Source organism: Lagenorhynchus albirostris, chromosome 13 (genome assembly GCF_949774975.1).
Source record: "Lagenorhynchus albirostris chromosome 13, mLagAlb1.1, whole genome shotgun sequence".
In the NCBI taxonomy this organism is placed as follows: Eukaryota; Metazoa; Chordata; class Mammalia; order Artiodactyla; family Delphinidae; genus Lagenorhynchus; species Lagenorhynchus albirostris.
The window spans coordinates 57353998-57370726 of NC_083107.1; the positions used below are offsets into that span (position 1 = coordinate 57353998).

Here is a 16729-nt window from a genome sequence, read left to right on the forward strand (position 1 = left end):
CTAGGCATCTCAGGCACTTGTTAAAATGTGTATTCCTGTATCTTTTTCTCAGATTCTGATTAAGTGGGTGAAGGGTGGAGCCCCAAATTTTCATTGTTTTTTTAACTAGGCTGTCCCAGTATTTCCAGTGCCAGTGATATGCACACTTGATTGACATGATACACAGTATCTGAAAGTCATCACTGCCACCAGTTATTGCATGGCTACACTCATATAAATGGTCATGTGATTTGAAGTAAGTAACCTTGCCAACATTTCTTACCTATTTTTAAGAGGTCAAATGACCCTGTGCTGTGTGGTTCAACTCCATAAATATTGCCACAGTTTCATCACTGGCAAGATCTTCAGGTCTAGAGATCACTTTGACTATTTCATCTAGGTCATTTATTCTTTAAAATGAGATATCGTCATCGATTAGTCAATTTGAAGCAAGGTGGGTGGTCATGTACAAACGCCTGCAAAAAAGAAAAAATCCCACCAAAATCATAGATACGAATTTAGTCTCTTGATGTATTCTGTGTACCACCCAAACAGTAGACTTAGGAAACCAGAACCCCCCCCCAGAGAGTGAGTGTCTTGCCCAAGAACACACTGACAGAAGAGCCCAGAGGGTCTCCTTGATGAGACTTCTCCCACTAACGCAGCAGGAAGCTCTGAACCACCTGGTCTGTCCCCTGCGTCATCAGTAATTCACAGGTGATGGGAGGCAGCAACCATGCCTCCGTAGCAGGCTGGGCTCCAGTCAAAATCTGCTCCTAAGTGTGAAGCACTTGAGAGTTGCACAGCTGGCCCCCAACACATGCAGAGTCAAGACGAGGATAAACCACGTGGGATGGTACTCTGGGTAATACGTAAACCCTTCCTGTGAGCTGCAGGGCTGTAAGAACTATCCTTTTTACAGAAGAGATGTTTGAGGCTTAGTCTGTATGTAGCGATAAAGTTTAAGTTCAGTTAAAAAATCATTTCTGGAGGAAAGGGGAGTGTGTTGATATCTAATCAATATTCCTGCATATTGACTAGATGACTTAGCCGCCAAGGTTAGGTGCAGAGAACAATTATGTCCTGACTCTGTAACATATGGCTTAATTCCAGCCACACTGCCTCCCAAACAAATCTTCCCTGTCAGTGGGTACCAAGGGGGCAGGACCAAAAGTCTAAAACTCTACGACTAATTTAAAATGTATTAGAATTCAGCGGGCGCGGGTTTGATCCCTGGCCAGGGAACTAAGGTCCTGCATGCCTTACAATGTGGCTAAAAAAAAAAAAAGAGTATAATTTTAGCGCTTGCATTTCCGTCAAGAAGTTTACAGGGGCTGAGCAAAGGGCTCAGAATAGTGACTAATCCATGTGTCCACCCCATCGATATTTGCCAAGATTATTCCTATTGTGAATCTTATTACATAATAAAAGACATTGCAAACAAATTATAATAAGGCTGAGCAATGCATAGAACTGAAGTTTGAGAATAAAGATGTTTATAAGGAAGGAAAAATATAAAATTCATTAGAATTCAAGTTGGGAGTTAGAAGCAAAAATTACTATTAGAATACTAACCTGAAGTATATATGTAGGTACAGCTATACACACATATGTAAATGATTATCAACATAACTTAGTTGGTACCAATCACAGTGGCAATCTGACTCATACATGTTTGTATTTAACGGGCCAAGTTCTGAATATGCTCACGCCATGTCAAATAGTCCTTGTTTGGACTTCACTCTGGGGAACGGCATTTGAGTGGCTTTTGCCTTGTTCAGCCATAGCAGGTTGCGGGCTTGGCATTCAGGGTCAGGCCTGGCAGGGCCTCGCCTGCAGTCTGTGGTCTGCTGCTCTGTGCACTAAGCAGCGGTGAGAGAAGGTAGTTTGGGGAGATTCCGTCACACTTCATTTGGAAGTCAGAGTTGTCTCTGTTGCAGTTAAGCCTGATGGTTTGGATTTACTTGTGTTCCTACAATTTTTTTACCCAGGTTTTGAATTGAAAAGCAAAGGTCTGATGTGTAACCCAGGTAAAAAAAAAAAAAAACCTCCCTGATTCAGAGGCCCAAACATGTTTCATTTATGTGAGGAGCTAATCGCTTTGGCAACTAATTTTCAGAGAATCCAAAGAAAGGCATTTGTAAACAGGAACCTATTATTACAAGAATTCTCATGCGCTATTCACATTAATAGGCTATTGAGAAATGGCTTAAGGGAGAAGAAGTCCCTGCAGACCCAGGAGGGCCCAGTACATCTTTGAATTTGTGCCTCACTCCCTTCTGGGGCGGCAGCAGAGATGCCATCCAGAAAGTCCAGGGTTTCTGAGTGGAGATGGGGCACCCAGGAAGTCTAGTGTGCCACACACTGCGTGCCGGGGGAGGTATGCATGCGTAAGCTGTGGAACATGCCAGGTCCCCGCCCCTGCAGCATTGGGGGGAAGGCACTAGCCTCCGCCAGCAGCCACGCCAGCGCAGAATAACATCTCAGGTGACCCTCAGCAGCAGCTGAGCTGTAAGTGGCTTTCTCTGTTCCTTTACTTTCCCTTGCTGAGCTGTCTGTCTGTCCCCGAAAAGTCAAAGCAAAATGACTTCATTGTTTTTGAGGCTGCTGCTGTGTCAGGTCCTAACAACTCTTAATAATGAACAGCAAGAGACCGTGACGATGGTCTCACTGGGCTTTTACTCACCGGCCTCTGTTGTGGTGGTCCTGACAGGGCTGCGGTGCGTGATCACGAATGCAAAGAGGCAGCACCCGTCCAGCAGGACGGGTTAGCAAGCTGCCTATACCTGCTTCAGTCTTTGCTCTCACGGATACAGGAAGGAGCTGTCTCAAGGTTTCTGAGTGGAAGGAACAGGGCAACCTGAAATGGACAGAGGCAAGGAAACCTTTAGCCTTCCTAGGAGGGGCAGTGAGGTCTAGGGTGAGAATGGGCTCTGAGATCAAACAGATTTGGTCTCAGAATCCTTGCTTTGTTGACGGACACCCTGTCCAAGAGGCATACTGTCACAACATCGCTGTTTCCCACATTGTAAAAGCGGAAATAGTAACATCTACTCTATAAGGTGGATAAGAGGATTGAATGAAAATATCCGTGTAACATGTGTAGCACAGAGCAAGCAGTCCGCCCCTTTATAAAACAGTAACTAAAATCTGCTTTCCGTCACAGACAGGTCAGGATCAGTGAGATGGGCCCTCAAGGTTACCCAGTTCCCTTTCAGAAAGAACGTGACAGCACAGATCCAGTAGCTTCTCAGCACCCATGGTAAAAGCATAAGAATCTACAGGCTGATAGAAACGTACGTGCTTTACGTATCATCCTCATTGGAAGTGGCAACGAATAGCAGCAGCGGGGAGAGAGTAATCCAGATAGCACACAACTACACGCACGCTCAGAGCATAGTGCCTTGAGGTAACAGCATACCTGCCATTGCTGGCTTCGCAAACGTGAGTGCAACTTGACAGTTACTAATATCTACTCTAAACCGACTGTGCAACGTATTTTGCAGAGGTAACTGAAAGGACTTTGATACCAGTAACTAGGTGAGCATAGAGAAAGGAAGTTGAATATCTTACAAGTCGTGTTCACATTCTTAATAAAGGGAGCTATTTCAGATCCAGCGTCAACTTGTAATAGACGGATCTAGGCAGCTCCATTCACATTGTCTTCCCAAAGCACCAAAAGGAGCTACTCTTGCTTTGTACAAAGAAACGTTAGCATTTTACATATAATAGCTCAATTTACCAAAAGCACTCTGAAGTGGGCATGACTATCCTCATTTCACAGATTAGGAAATTGAGTCTCAGAAAAACGAAGTCATCTGCCTGGGGTCACACATTCAGCTGTGCAGGCAGAATTCCACACCCTCTGACTCGGGTTTGCACTAAGCCCCAGTGCTCTACTCACCAAGTGTAAGTCAGTCTTGTCCTACTCCCTGTAGAGAAAGGAAATGGATGATTTTCCCAGCTTCAGAGAAAAGATGCATACAGGATTACTGGCGAACAAAGAGCTTTGAGGATGGCCATTAACGTGCCAGGCCGGGGAAGGGTGAGATGGAACGATGAACAGCATTTGCATGAAGGCAGGAGGCGTGAGCTCAAGGCTTAACATGGCTTCTTCCTTGCTGGGTGATGCTGCACCTCTCAGAGCCCAGTATCCTCACCTATAAAGTTTCCTCTCCTCATAGAACTGTTGTCACCGTCAACACAATAACATAGGTGAATCTGCTTTCCTAGGCAAATGTCAGTTGTTATCATGGGTCAGTTAGTTTCACTTCCACCACTGACTTGCTCTTGAATCTTTGGAAAGATTTCCTGAGCCCTGAACCTTCTCATCTATAAACTAGAGCCGATGATACAGCAGCCTTCAGTAATACCCTTCAGCAGCCGTTCTCACACTTCATTGACCTAGAATCTTTTGGCATGTTGTAAAAACATGTTCCCGAGTCCCGGCACTTATGATCTAGCATGGCTGGACGGAGCCCGGTAATATTCATTCTTAAGAAGGACCCCATCTGATTCTGATGTAGATAGGCCGTGATAACGCTCTGAAACATGCCTCCCTGCAAACTCAGTGTTACAAAGAACCGTGGTATCTGTGGGTAAAGAGCTTGACCAAGGTCACCTATAAGTCGGCAAGTCCTGATACCTGGATCCTGTCGTTCTGACCACACGACTGGGACTCGAGGGAACATCAAAGCTCTGTCCTGGTCACGGGGTCTCCATCGACGGTTTGATTGCAGAGTACGCAGCTGAAGCTGCCGGCACTCCACAGACCTCTTTGAGTGGCTAAGTGTCATGGCCTTTTTCCTCTTCCTCCACAGACACATTTGCAAGCAAAGTGGCCGCCACCCAGGACCAGTACGCAGATGCGTCCATAGGTAACGTCACGGGCAGCAACGCAGTGAATGTCTTCCTGGGAATTGGCGTGGCCTGGTCCATCGCTGCCATCTACCACGCAGCCAACGGGGAACAGTTCAAAGTGTCCCCTGGCACGCTGGCTTTCTCCGTCACTCTCTTCACCATTTTTGCTTTCATCAATGTCGGGGTGCTGCTGTATCGGCGGAGGCCAGAAATCGGAGGTGAGCTGGGTGGGCCCCGGACTGCCAAGCTCCTCACATCCTGCCTCTTTGTGCTCCTGTGGCTCTTGTACATTTTCTTCTCCTCCCTGGAGGCCTACTGCCACATAAAAGGCTTCTAAAGGAACAATCAGATGTAGTAAATTTATATATACATATACATATATATACATAAAAAATTATGTATAACGAACAGAAGAAACTGACATTTGTCATGTCCACTTACCTGCTGATGGAATCCAGCTTCACGAGCAGACTCTGTACTAGGGCCGGAGTGAGAAGGCATCACCTCCTGTTCCCAGGGGCGTCGTCACGTTGACCCAGGCGTGGAGGCAGGGCCATCTTTGCAGCTCAGCCTCTGAGGGCTGTGTTCTCCCCGGGTTCATAAATCGTAAAGTCTTTGATTTGTTTTCTGTTTGTTTTTGCTTGTTTGGGGGGTGGGGTTGGGGAGGTAGTTGATGTTAGGCTTTTGTTTTGGTTTTGGGGGGAGGATCAGGGTTTTTGCTTCTCTTGTGGGAGGTGATGACCAATCTAAATGCAAATGGGTTTCGGGTAAAAATGGAAATCATTACGATAACTCTCCCTTCCCCCAAACATTTAAAAAATTATTTTGGATTAAGAGAGGAAATGGGCATGGAAGAAGAAAGAAGCATGTCTTCACCATATAACTAAATTGCATGCGCATCTCTGGGATGGGAGCAGAGGTGAAGCTGCCTCCAGGAAGAAACATGGCAGCTGGAATGGAGCCCAGAAAAGACATGGTCCTAGATAGAGTCTGATAGTGAAAGATAGGCCTGGCACCCTTGTTCACCAGGTACAGGAACATCGCGCCTAGATTCCCAGGAACATGCAAAATCCTTTCTTATCTCTTTTGCACTGGACTGTGATTAGGAAGGCCCTTATATTCTGGTGTTCCAGCCCTGCTAACCCCCCAGGCCCCCCCCATCCCAACCCTCCTGCTCACCTCCCCTCATACAAACAGGAAGAATAACCCCCTTCCAACAGCACATCATCCTTTCCCACTTGCATCAGTGTGTGTCCCAGTCCCACGTTGCTCTTGCCTGGGATCGTCCGTCAGTTTTGTTTGCAAAAGCATCCATGGCCTGCACACGCCTGTTCCAGTCATGACCGAACATCTGCTCCTCCTTCATGGGCCTGTTTGGGAATGTTGTTGTGATACCTGTTACACAGTGCATGGATGAAAAACAAATACAACAAAACCAGGCGTCTCTGTACATAGTAGAGTATAGCACATACCGTTCTCCCATTGGGCAACGTTGATTGATGGGTCGTTGAAGACATAAGTGAGTTTTCTTTTCACCTGAGTTGTAACTTTTGTGTTGTTATTGAGTTTGATTAGGGATAAAAGGAGAAAATGGCTTATTCATGGACCTGCATGTCCATTTCTAAGAAGCAATAACTGTTACATGGGAAGTTAAAGCTATTGAGAGGACAGTAGGCAAAGTATCTTCATGGAAAATTAGCCACTTGGTACACATCAGAGCCTCAAAAACTCACCTGTTGGTTCAGGAAGGCCAAGGAGAAGGGCGTGTAGAGAAGGGGATGCGCTAGATGTGCCTGAGCTTTGAAAGCTTCCATTCCCACAACACCCCTGCCCCCAAAGTATTTATTTCACATCTGCTCTGTCTGGCACAGGCGGTAGATAGTGCTGGTTTGTTCATTTTATTTTTGGATGTAAAAGGCAAGTTGGAGCCGTTTCTTTCACCATCCAGACCCCTCTGATTGTATCTGCAGTTCCTGAGGGGGAAAGAAGCTGTGGTGAGCAACAGGCCTTTAAAAGTGTATCTTCTCTACTTAGGACTAAGGAGGAAGCAATTAAATGGGATGATGAGTGCCTCCCAGGAGCATTGCCCTGGGAGATTTTTAACGCTGGAAAAGGAATGGCTCTTTCTGTTTCACAGTATCAGAGAGGGTGGATAAACCCAACATTCCAAAGCCATGAGTCCACGAATGAGGTATAAATGGAATGACTTAGGTCCCCTCTCAGACACTTCTCTAGCCATAAAGAATCCCAGGCCGGAGACACCCCTAAGCCCTCTGTATTGATTCAAAGATCCTTAACTGTCAACAATTTTAATTTGTATTTTCTTCCACTTAATCATCAGGCTCATTCATCATTTAATAAACATTGGGTGACCGAATGAATAATTAAATGCTGGTTACCCACTCAATATGCCAGGTACTGTGCTACCTCTTGGGGACTAAACCATGGACAAGACAGCCCAGATCCCTGCCCAGAGGGGGTTAACACAGTCACATGGAAACAGTCTGATCTTACGAGAAAAACACAATTCTGAAACCCTCTTGTCTAAATATCTAAGATTGTCTTTACCTGAGACAGTATAAGGCATAGGGTACGAAAAGCAGTCTATGTATCCTTAGCCCATCTTGCAGATCTGCACATCTTCCCATTTTAAAGCAAGTAAGGCAATTGTGCTGGTGATCCAATCACTGAGAAGGCCCAATTAACCCCAATTTTTATCTTTCTTGGACAGCAGTACTTTTCTATGCCCCCCACAGCTCCACAACTTCTCCTATCTCTTGGAGCCCCACCCCTCTCTGTCATGGCCTAACACACTGGTGGCCTAACTCCTTTGAGGGCAAACTCTCACCCTTTTTTTTTTTTTTTTTTTTTTTGAAGATTTATTAAATAGAAAGCTAGCCTAGGAACACCAAGTAAACTGTCAAGGGATAGGAGTTGTTGAAACATTAGAAAGACTTTGCCCTCTTTTCTAGCCATATTTGGAATGCTAATAATCCCACAGCAAATTTTCACAAAGGACTTTAAGAAATCCTTGCCGTTGGTCAACTTCAAAGCTTTTTGGTTTGTTTGTTTGCTTTTTAAATTTTCATGTTTTCGAGAAAATATGATTCTGGTTGTTCAGGGTTGTATTAGGAATTATAGTCGTGTAAAATTTTGTTTGATTATTTTGTGTGTATTATGCACAGCTTGGGGGGGAAGTGCACTAATTGTGCTGTTCCTTATAAATGGTACACACTATTGACACAGACAAATAAAGTTTCTAATTGTTTCTGATTTAATCACTAGCGATACAGCATATTCTGTATGGAATGTTTTCTCTCTTCTCATTGTCATCTACTTCATCTTTTGCTTTCATGTTTTGAAGAAATAAAGACCAAAAAGGTATTATTGTGCAATTGGTATCCTCATCCAAAAGAAAGAAAATAGATGCCCAGTATTCGACTTGGCAAATGTCAACCCTTTGGTCACGCACTGTTTCCTTTTAATGTCCCAAAGGAGCACAGGGTCAGAATATTGAGATAAATGATACTTCATGCATCTCATTGTCTTTAAATTTTTCTTTAGAATTCCTCATGTTATTCTTTAGAATTCCCATATTATATCCATATATGGTCATACACAGAACACTTTCCTGTGGGAAGGTAATTTTCTTGGATCAACAATTAATGTGTCTCCTGGGACCCAATCTTTGGTTTAACACAGAATGAGCAGCCAATGTCTACTTCTTTAACAGCAAAAGGAATAATTCAGTGACCAGAGTAGCCTTGCCTGTTGAGCAACTCTTCAGCAAAATGCCGTGGCCCAATGATTCTAACCTCTTATAAGCTAATTTTATTCTTTCAAAGATTCCGATTCAAGCCTTCCACCAGGGAAGGTTTTATGGAGCTTTGCTTTTGTGGCTCACAGCATAAACACACTCAGTTTTTTCTTCTTATAATTTTTTCTTATAAAGCATGCTGTCTTCAATTCTGCAGCTATTCTGATAGGTGGCTCTCATCCACAATGAGACTTCCTGATGCAATACCTTCCCCCGCAGTGGTCTCACGATTAATAAAAGATCATTGTACACATGCTCTTGTCCACGAGGGCCTAGATTCATTGTTGATTCCACAGCCCAGGGCCCCTGCTCCTAATCTGTCAAAGTGAGATTCACCAGTCTGGCTGCTTCCATCTGAGAACATTGTGGGAGCAATCAGAAAAATAACACGTTTCCTCTGGTAGATGATGAAGCCCTTACATTCTCTAATGGTGACAAAACTTCACTATCTCAAGAATGTAAATCAACTCCTTTAAGACTTCTTTCAGTGTTTCCTGGCTCAAGATGGGTAGTTTCTCTTTGATTATGGTTTTCTGTCTGTGTCTGATTATGGGCAGTTATATCCAGAGCAAGTCATGAGTATAGTTTCATAACTTCAAGAATACTTGGCCATTTCATGATCAACCATGTACGACACTAGAGCTTACAGTGACCTAAAAATGGCATTTGGCTTTTGTTGTAGTAATCACTGCACTTGGCCAAGACATTCCAGCTGTTGGTAAAACTGAGCATTTCAATTGATAAACAAGCACAGGACATAGAAGAGACATACAAAAATCACATTTCTCTTACAAAGAAAGAAAGGTGCTGTGATGAGTGGCTTCATGAACTTTCATTCAGATCTACTTACCGATTTTTGGTAATGGATTGCATTTCTGCTCTTCTTTCCAACCATTGTGTTCTTATCACCTCTAGCCACATTCGTTGTCTTCCACCCAACATACGTCAAGTGTTGGTCGGTCCTGATGATATTTCACCTGCAAAGATAGCATAGGAAGGGGAAACAATTGTAAGAGACATTTAATTTTTAGAGCTTAACCCAGCCATGGTTAATCATCTCCCAAAGCAGAGAATGTCTTACCTATAGGAGGAGCAACCACTAAGTGGTGGGACTCCCAAGGGAGAGAGTGCTTCGGCATTCCAGCCAATGAGAAATGGGTGAGTATCTAGCTGTGACTTCTTCCCTGCCAAGATATCCAAACAGAAGCATTCAGAGGCTCTCCCAATTTCCATTTTGTCAAAGGTCCTCTCATTGACTCTCCTATGGGACTTTTAAAGCAGTGGTCATTGTATAAATTATTTTCATTGATTGATTGATTTGTAGAACAGAACATTATAACTTCAAAAAAGCAATATAACTTTGTAGTTAGAATTATGACCCATGTCTTGACAGGAAGAATTGCTTGCCCAGAATTGCCTGGTAATCAATGCAGTATTTTACAGTTGCTTAACCTGCTCACATTCTTTAAAATCATGCAGTCTAACCTTTTTTCGAAGATCCAGAGAGGTGTCCCCTTGGGAATATGCAATCTTAACCTTTTTTTTTTCCCGATTTCCAACCTTTGTAGTTCTTCCATGGCTATTCCCATCATATTCATTACCCTTAGTAGTGTTTACTATTACCTCTCAACAATGCGGAAAAGGCTCATACTAAAAATACTCTGGTCATGTTTTATTGAAAGTGAACTTGTTACTGGAAAGTCAAATATAATGATGTTCCACCTGGAAAACAGGCATCAGACAGTGGTATCTCTATAAATGTTTAGGACAGGATTAGACCCTACAGCTACACACTGCAGCAGCACTGTTCATTTTGTTCCTCTCTGGATCACAAGCTTCATGTTTTAGTGCCCACCTACCTAGCCTTTTATTCTATATATGTATGCAGGTATGGGTCGAGGATAAAGACCCCCACGTACATCTCCAAACGTGAAGTGTGTAACCATAGAAACCCATCATATATAGCTTCCATGCCTCCAAGAAATATGAGTGGATCAAATGCTTCTCTGTAGTTATTACATTCATGATATGCAAATGGTAGGGAAATTCACATTAGTAACCAAACACACCAAGAGAGAAATTAGCTAACGTCAATGTTACTGAGTCAATTTTGACAGTTAATGCAGAACCCAGCCCTCCTAATTTGTTGACTGCAAAGAGATCTACCTACCCAAATCCAGTAGTGTAGAAGGGAATTAATTTACTAGAATGATTATACAGCCCTCTGTACTGGAAATTGTTTATTCGCCTGGAAGGATATGGCCCAGAGATTTTCAAAGACATTTCCCCTACATTCCCAAGTTGAAATAACCCACATTTAATTTACAGCATTTGTTATTAGACTTCTTAAAGCCACGTGGTAGAGCAATAGATAAATTCTCCAAGGAGATCTTTCCTAAAAACATGATCCTAGGTTTGCAGTGACCCATCCTCCAGTGTGAAGAGTCTGTTCTTTCCAAGTGGAAGGAACAGTTTCTCTTAAATGTATACCAAATATATAACCATTTTCAAACAATTTCACCTAAAAAGACTACATTATATAAATATTTAAGATAAAGCTGATATGGCCCATGTGTCTAGTTGTAAGAAAAATAATTCTCTACCTTCTTACACTCAACATTAAAATTTGTAATTTCTTCCCAAGGAAGACATCTTAAAAGATTTTCCATTCTCATGATACTCATATAATTAAAGAACATGGCTAAAATAATGATGTGGGTGAGAATTATCTATGTGCTTGACAAGAACATATTTAAAAATGAGAGAATTAGCCAAAAGAAAATTGTTAAGATCTCATCCCAGGCTACCCTTGTCTAAGATATTAGAAAGCCGTTATCCTTACAGAAGATGGATTCCCAGTTTTTAGAAACAACAGTACAATGAACACGTCATTCTCAGTTTTTATATGAAAATCAAAGCTGAGCATGCCTAACCTTTGGCTTTGGCAACCAAAAAAAAAAAAATAAGTATGTTTTTGGCACACTTTTCTATACTGCTGAGTTACTTTGTGTAATGCACTGGACTTACACAGGTGTCTCATAAAAATGCCTCCAATAATTTCTACCCTCTTTTTTTTAAGCCATGAAGTTTCTAAATTTCACAACATAATAACTTGATAATTTCATTTATAAAAGGCTGATTCTATTTTGATGTTATGTTACATTTCAGAAATAATTTGAGTATTTAAAATAATAACACATCAGATGGGACACTGAGCTGGAATCTAGCCCAAATAAACGATAAAGCTCAGACAGACCTATCAGTCGTTAAAAGGCTTGTGAAACACTGACCTTTTCATGAACAGCAAATAGAAATGCTGTTTTCAACCTTCTTTTTACGGAAAGTTGCCATTTCAACCAGTGTAAAAACAAACAAGCAGAAAGATTTGAAATGCTAATTTGAAATGATTTCTGTGAGTATCAGACACGGTTTCAGAAGTAAATCTCCTCTATCCCATCTCTTCCTAGAGCATAGAGATACATAAATACAAAAATAGATGATGTATGTCAAAGAACTCGAATGGCATTTTCAGATGTCTAGGATTGCCCTGAAAGCCCATGTCAGGTGGGTGTTCCTTTTTATCAGATCTCTTTTATAAATGGGAGAAGGGGGGCAGGCGGGGGGAGACGTGGAAGGAAGCATATTCCTGAATTTTTTTTCCTTTTTAGTTAAAGATGTAAATTCCAAGTTGTTTGAAAACTGCTTAGAATACTGTTAATTATATCTATCCTTCTAAAAACATACATAGATTTTTAAAAGAAAGAAATTCATTTTTTCTTTCCTCGTTTGGCAAGCATTTCTGATAGAAAGTTTCTGGATCAGTTAGGGCTCCTTTCTGACTTTTCCAATTACTCTCTGTCTTTTGGGGGGTTTTGAATACCGCTCTTGAAAAAAAATCCTCATCTAGGTCAAATCCTGGGGGATTAAAAGGATGAGAGTCTATATTTTCCTGGAAACATAGCACTGAGCAGATCAGCCCCCATACATTAGTTGATATTTTCTAGAACTGTGTTTTGGCGTGTCGGGACAAAAGGAATGGGACTCCCACCTAGTTTTGCCACAAATACCTAATCATCTACTGACATGTAGGTTCTCCACTAGCTGTAGTTTAGCTTAGATATTCTCAGCTAAACCCACCCTCAACTCTCATATACACTAGTTGTCTTATCCTTAGTGTTTTGCTGCCAAGATCTTACTAACAGGCAAACTAGCCCTTTCAACCAGTTGGTACGTGAGATTTCTCCAAAGGGAAGGATGAGGAATGTGTACAGAGTGGGGTGTGATGTTCATGCCAAGTCACTGGAACCTATTTAGTCAAATGCTTCATTACATACTGGACTCTGTTTGGGACACTTACTATCAGAAATATTGCAAGGACTTTATTTTATTGATATTGCATCAACTAAACTTTTGTGGTATTGGATCTAAGCAAGGGATGGCATCATGCCAAAACGTAAAGTTTTTTTTGTTTTGGGGGTTTTTTTTGCGGTACGCGGGCCTCTCACTGTTGTGGCCTCTCCCGTTGCGGAGCATAGGCTCTGGACGCGCAGGCTCAGCATCCATGGCTCACGGGCCCAGCTGCTCCGCGGCATGTGGGATCTTCCCGGACCTGGGCACGAACCCGTGTCCCCTGCATCGGCAGGTGGACTCTCAACCACTACACCACCAGGGAAGCCCCTGTAAAGTTATTTTTGTTAGCTACATTGTTATTGTTACAATTTGGAAGAAAATAATGTCTGATATTTCCGTCTAAAACTCTAAGCACAAGTTTTTGCTGCCATCAGTAATCTGATAGGAAATTTGAATCTTCTTTGAGACAGAGGATGGTGTGGTAAATGTATATGGAGGCTTAAAATATTCTTGATATTCTCAGGTTGTTCTCACAGACTCTGCATAGATTTACTTTTCTAAAACAAATGAGTATCTTTCTCAACAAAATGGATCGGGAATTTTCCCAATAAGCACCCAAAGAACCTGTGAGCATTAGGTTGCATCAGTGGCTCTACCTCAGTGCCCCCTTTTCCTACTTTTGACTCTTAAGCCCTGTGCATATCTTTCAGAAACAACTGCGGACAGTGAGAGAAAGCCAAAAAAAAAAAAGAGTTGTCCTCCCTTTCCAAAGGAACGAAACCTGCTTCTTCTCTTTAAAACTGTGACTGTTTCAAACGTTTAATATTAAACACAAAACCGAGAGAGATGCTTTTAAACCCCAGATCTGAAGCAAAGATTGCATTTTTGCAAAGCTGTCAGGAGAATTTATGTTGATCATTGAGACGTGGGATTTACTAACATCAGTACCCAACCACTGCCCTCCCCCATCCCGTTCATAGAGTATCTAGAGGCAAACAAGCAGTCAGGCAGGGGAGACGGATCACTATTAATATCATAATCACACCACCATTTAGTCACTAGATGGCATCAGGAAGTAGGCAAAATAGATGGGATCAGTCCTAGTCCTTGAGCCAGATCACCACTTTGCTCACCACCGTGCTGGATATATATGGTCTATGAACATTAGAACAATGCAAGAAGGATTGTTTTCACTTGATGGGAATATTACCTGCAGAGATTCCTTTCTGCTCTGAGCCAGCATGTTGTGTTTGACTCAAACCTTTCCAAACAGAGTCATGCAACTCCATCACATACTTGTTGCCTGCTTGGAGAGTGAATCCCTCTCTCCAAACTGGTTGCCATGGAACGAATTTTTTAAAACACTGAGAAAGCAACAAACACTTAAGTATTGGACCTAGTGGTGAGGAATCTAAACTTGCATTTTTTTCTTTCCAGCCAATGCACTGACACTCCAACTCTAAGAATCATTTCATTAGTAAAATGAAAATAATAGTTGCTTTGTCATTGTTCACAATTAATTGATACCTCTTCAGAGCTTGAAGCTTCCACTAACCAAAAATGAGATCCATGGGCAGTATTATTATGACTCTACCCAAAGACTAGGTTTTTTTTTGTGAAGAGACCAGAATTGATTTCGGTCCCTTTAAAGCAACAGACAAGATATTTAATAACATTTGAACACAATGAAGAAGATTCAGCACATGCTGCTGGGTTAGAGGAGGGCTGGGCTTCTGACAGCCTCTCTTAATGTACTGCTTTTCCACCTAAGGTTTTAGCTGTCATGGCTCCCAGTGGAATATTTCCCCACATTTATTCAGTGGGAAGGTACTGACAACAGCTCCAGAGTCTGCCTTCTATTTCCTAATTCTCTCTGGAGAAACAGCCATTCCAGAGCTTGTGATATAAAAGGAAAAAAGAAAAACAGGTGCCTCATCGGTTGATCGAGAAGTTTTGTACAAAAACACAGACCAGGGCTTCCCGGGTGGCGCAGTGGTTGAGAGTCCGCCTGCCGATGCACGGGACACGGGTTGGTGCCCCGGTCCGGGAAGATCCCACATGCCGCGGAGCGGCTGGGCCCGTGAGCCATGGCCGCTGAGCCTGCGTGTCCGGAGCCTGTGCTCCGCGGCGGGAGAGGCCGCAGCAGTGAGAGGCCCGCGTACCGCAAAAACAAAAACAAACAAAAAACACAGACCATTCTGATTGTCTCCATACTGACTAACACTGTACTTACTAAGTGGCTTTGTTTTAAGTGACTGCAAACCACACCAAAAAGAAAAGGTTTGAGGAAATATTTCCAACCCTTAATCAAAGGTCAGAAATCACTTTGATGACAGGATATCGAATGTCACTTTATCTTCCTGCCTAGTCCTCGCAAATCAATAAGGATTGAAAAATGCAGAAAGTGTTTGGACAGTACTCACAAATTCAAATTCAGATCTGGAAACTGGAGCTTGCTAAGTACCAACTGACAAATTGCCCAAGAAAGAGAATCAGAAAGAAACCAAAGAGGGCCAAAATTTACAAGTCTGTCCTCCAAGATCATTGACTTACTTGATACTCAGTTAAAACTTTTAAAAAGTCATCTATAGAGCCAAGGCAGTGGAACAATTTTTAAATCAACTATCAGAGTCTATTTCATTTTTTCAATCATACAATTCCATAAACCTCAAACATTTCTTTTGTGCAGAGTATTATACTAGGCACCCTAAGAAAGTATGAAGAATTCAAGACAAGTTAATTTCAAGAAAATTAGCACTAGCCCTGAATGTAGTCAGGAAGAGTCCAGCTATGGTACACTAATTAAATTAAACTTCCATTTCGGTCTAGAGACGTTTTGTCAGTTTAAGACTGCTAAACGGAGCCGTTCTGAAAAATATCCAGGAACATTCCTTTAATAGAAATAGAACTGCTCATTTTCTTAACTTCACATTCTATCTTTCACCAACGAGATAAATGGATACAAACTCAACTAACATCTCCAGAGTCTACAATGCACCAAAGCCTGTGTGAGACTGACATACAGTCTTTCAGCGTTTCAAGTTGGGATAAACTTGTTCCAAAAATAATTTGCCTTCCCATTCCTGAATTTTTTTCTACTGGGTGTGGATATTAGTTCATCACTGAATTTTCTTAACTCTGCCTAATGTTCTTTCGACTTTGAGGCATCTGGCTGTATTTCAGTGAGTTACAACTCCAGCTGTCACATTTTAACAGCCAGAAAAGAGAAGACCTCAATCCCCATGTCTGAGTACACAATGTTCTCTTCATTTCAACATCAAATAGTCACCAAAGAGGAGACCTCAAAGGCTTTCTTCTTTTGAAAATTCGAATTTCATTGTTTCAGAGGATTGTGAATCCTGAGCTCTTTCTGGACTTGAATTTCCTCATCATTAAATGGAGGGGCTTCACCTTTAACTTGGTCTTCCAGAACACGTGAAGCCCCGGCGTGATCCTGGTATCAATCCAGTGGGTATGGGTTGAAGGTGCTTTATGTTGGGAACCAGTTGGTCCTCATAACACTCCTCATAATACTTGATTACCAATGTAAGCCTCAAGCCAATAAAACCACATTAAGTCTGACAGGAATTTAAAGATTTATTTTGAAACAATTCTTTATGCACTGCTGAAAAACTTTCCCTTCCCTAACTGGAGTGAAGAGTTTCTCCCTTTGTGGGATGCCCAACAATAGAAAATTTAATGAGATAGGAATGACTTCCTAAG

At 42.1% G+C, this 16729-nt stretch overlaps 1 protein-coding gene across 3 annotated transcripts in view; it reads left to right on the plus strand.

Annotated features, from left to right (window-relative positions):
• Window positions 1-8295, plus strand: part of SLC8A1 (solute carrier family 8 member A1) — a 412805-nt gene extending 404510 nt beyond the window's left edge. For all 3 annotated transcript variants that reach the window (XM_060168805.1, XM_060168807.1, XM_060168806.1), the window contains one exon: window positions 4800-8295. In XM_060168805.1, coding sequence (XP_060024788.1) covers window positions 4800-5176 — 377 coding nt within the window. In that variant the 3' untranslated portion in view covers window positions 5177-8295. The remainder of the gene's footprint in view (window positions 1-4799) is intronic.
• Window positions 8296-16729: the final 8434 nt, after the last annotated feature.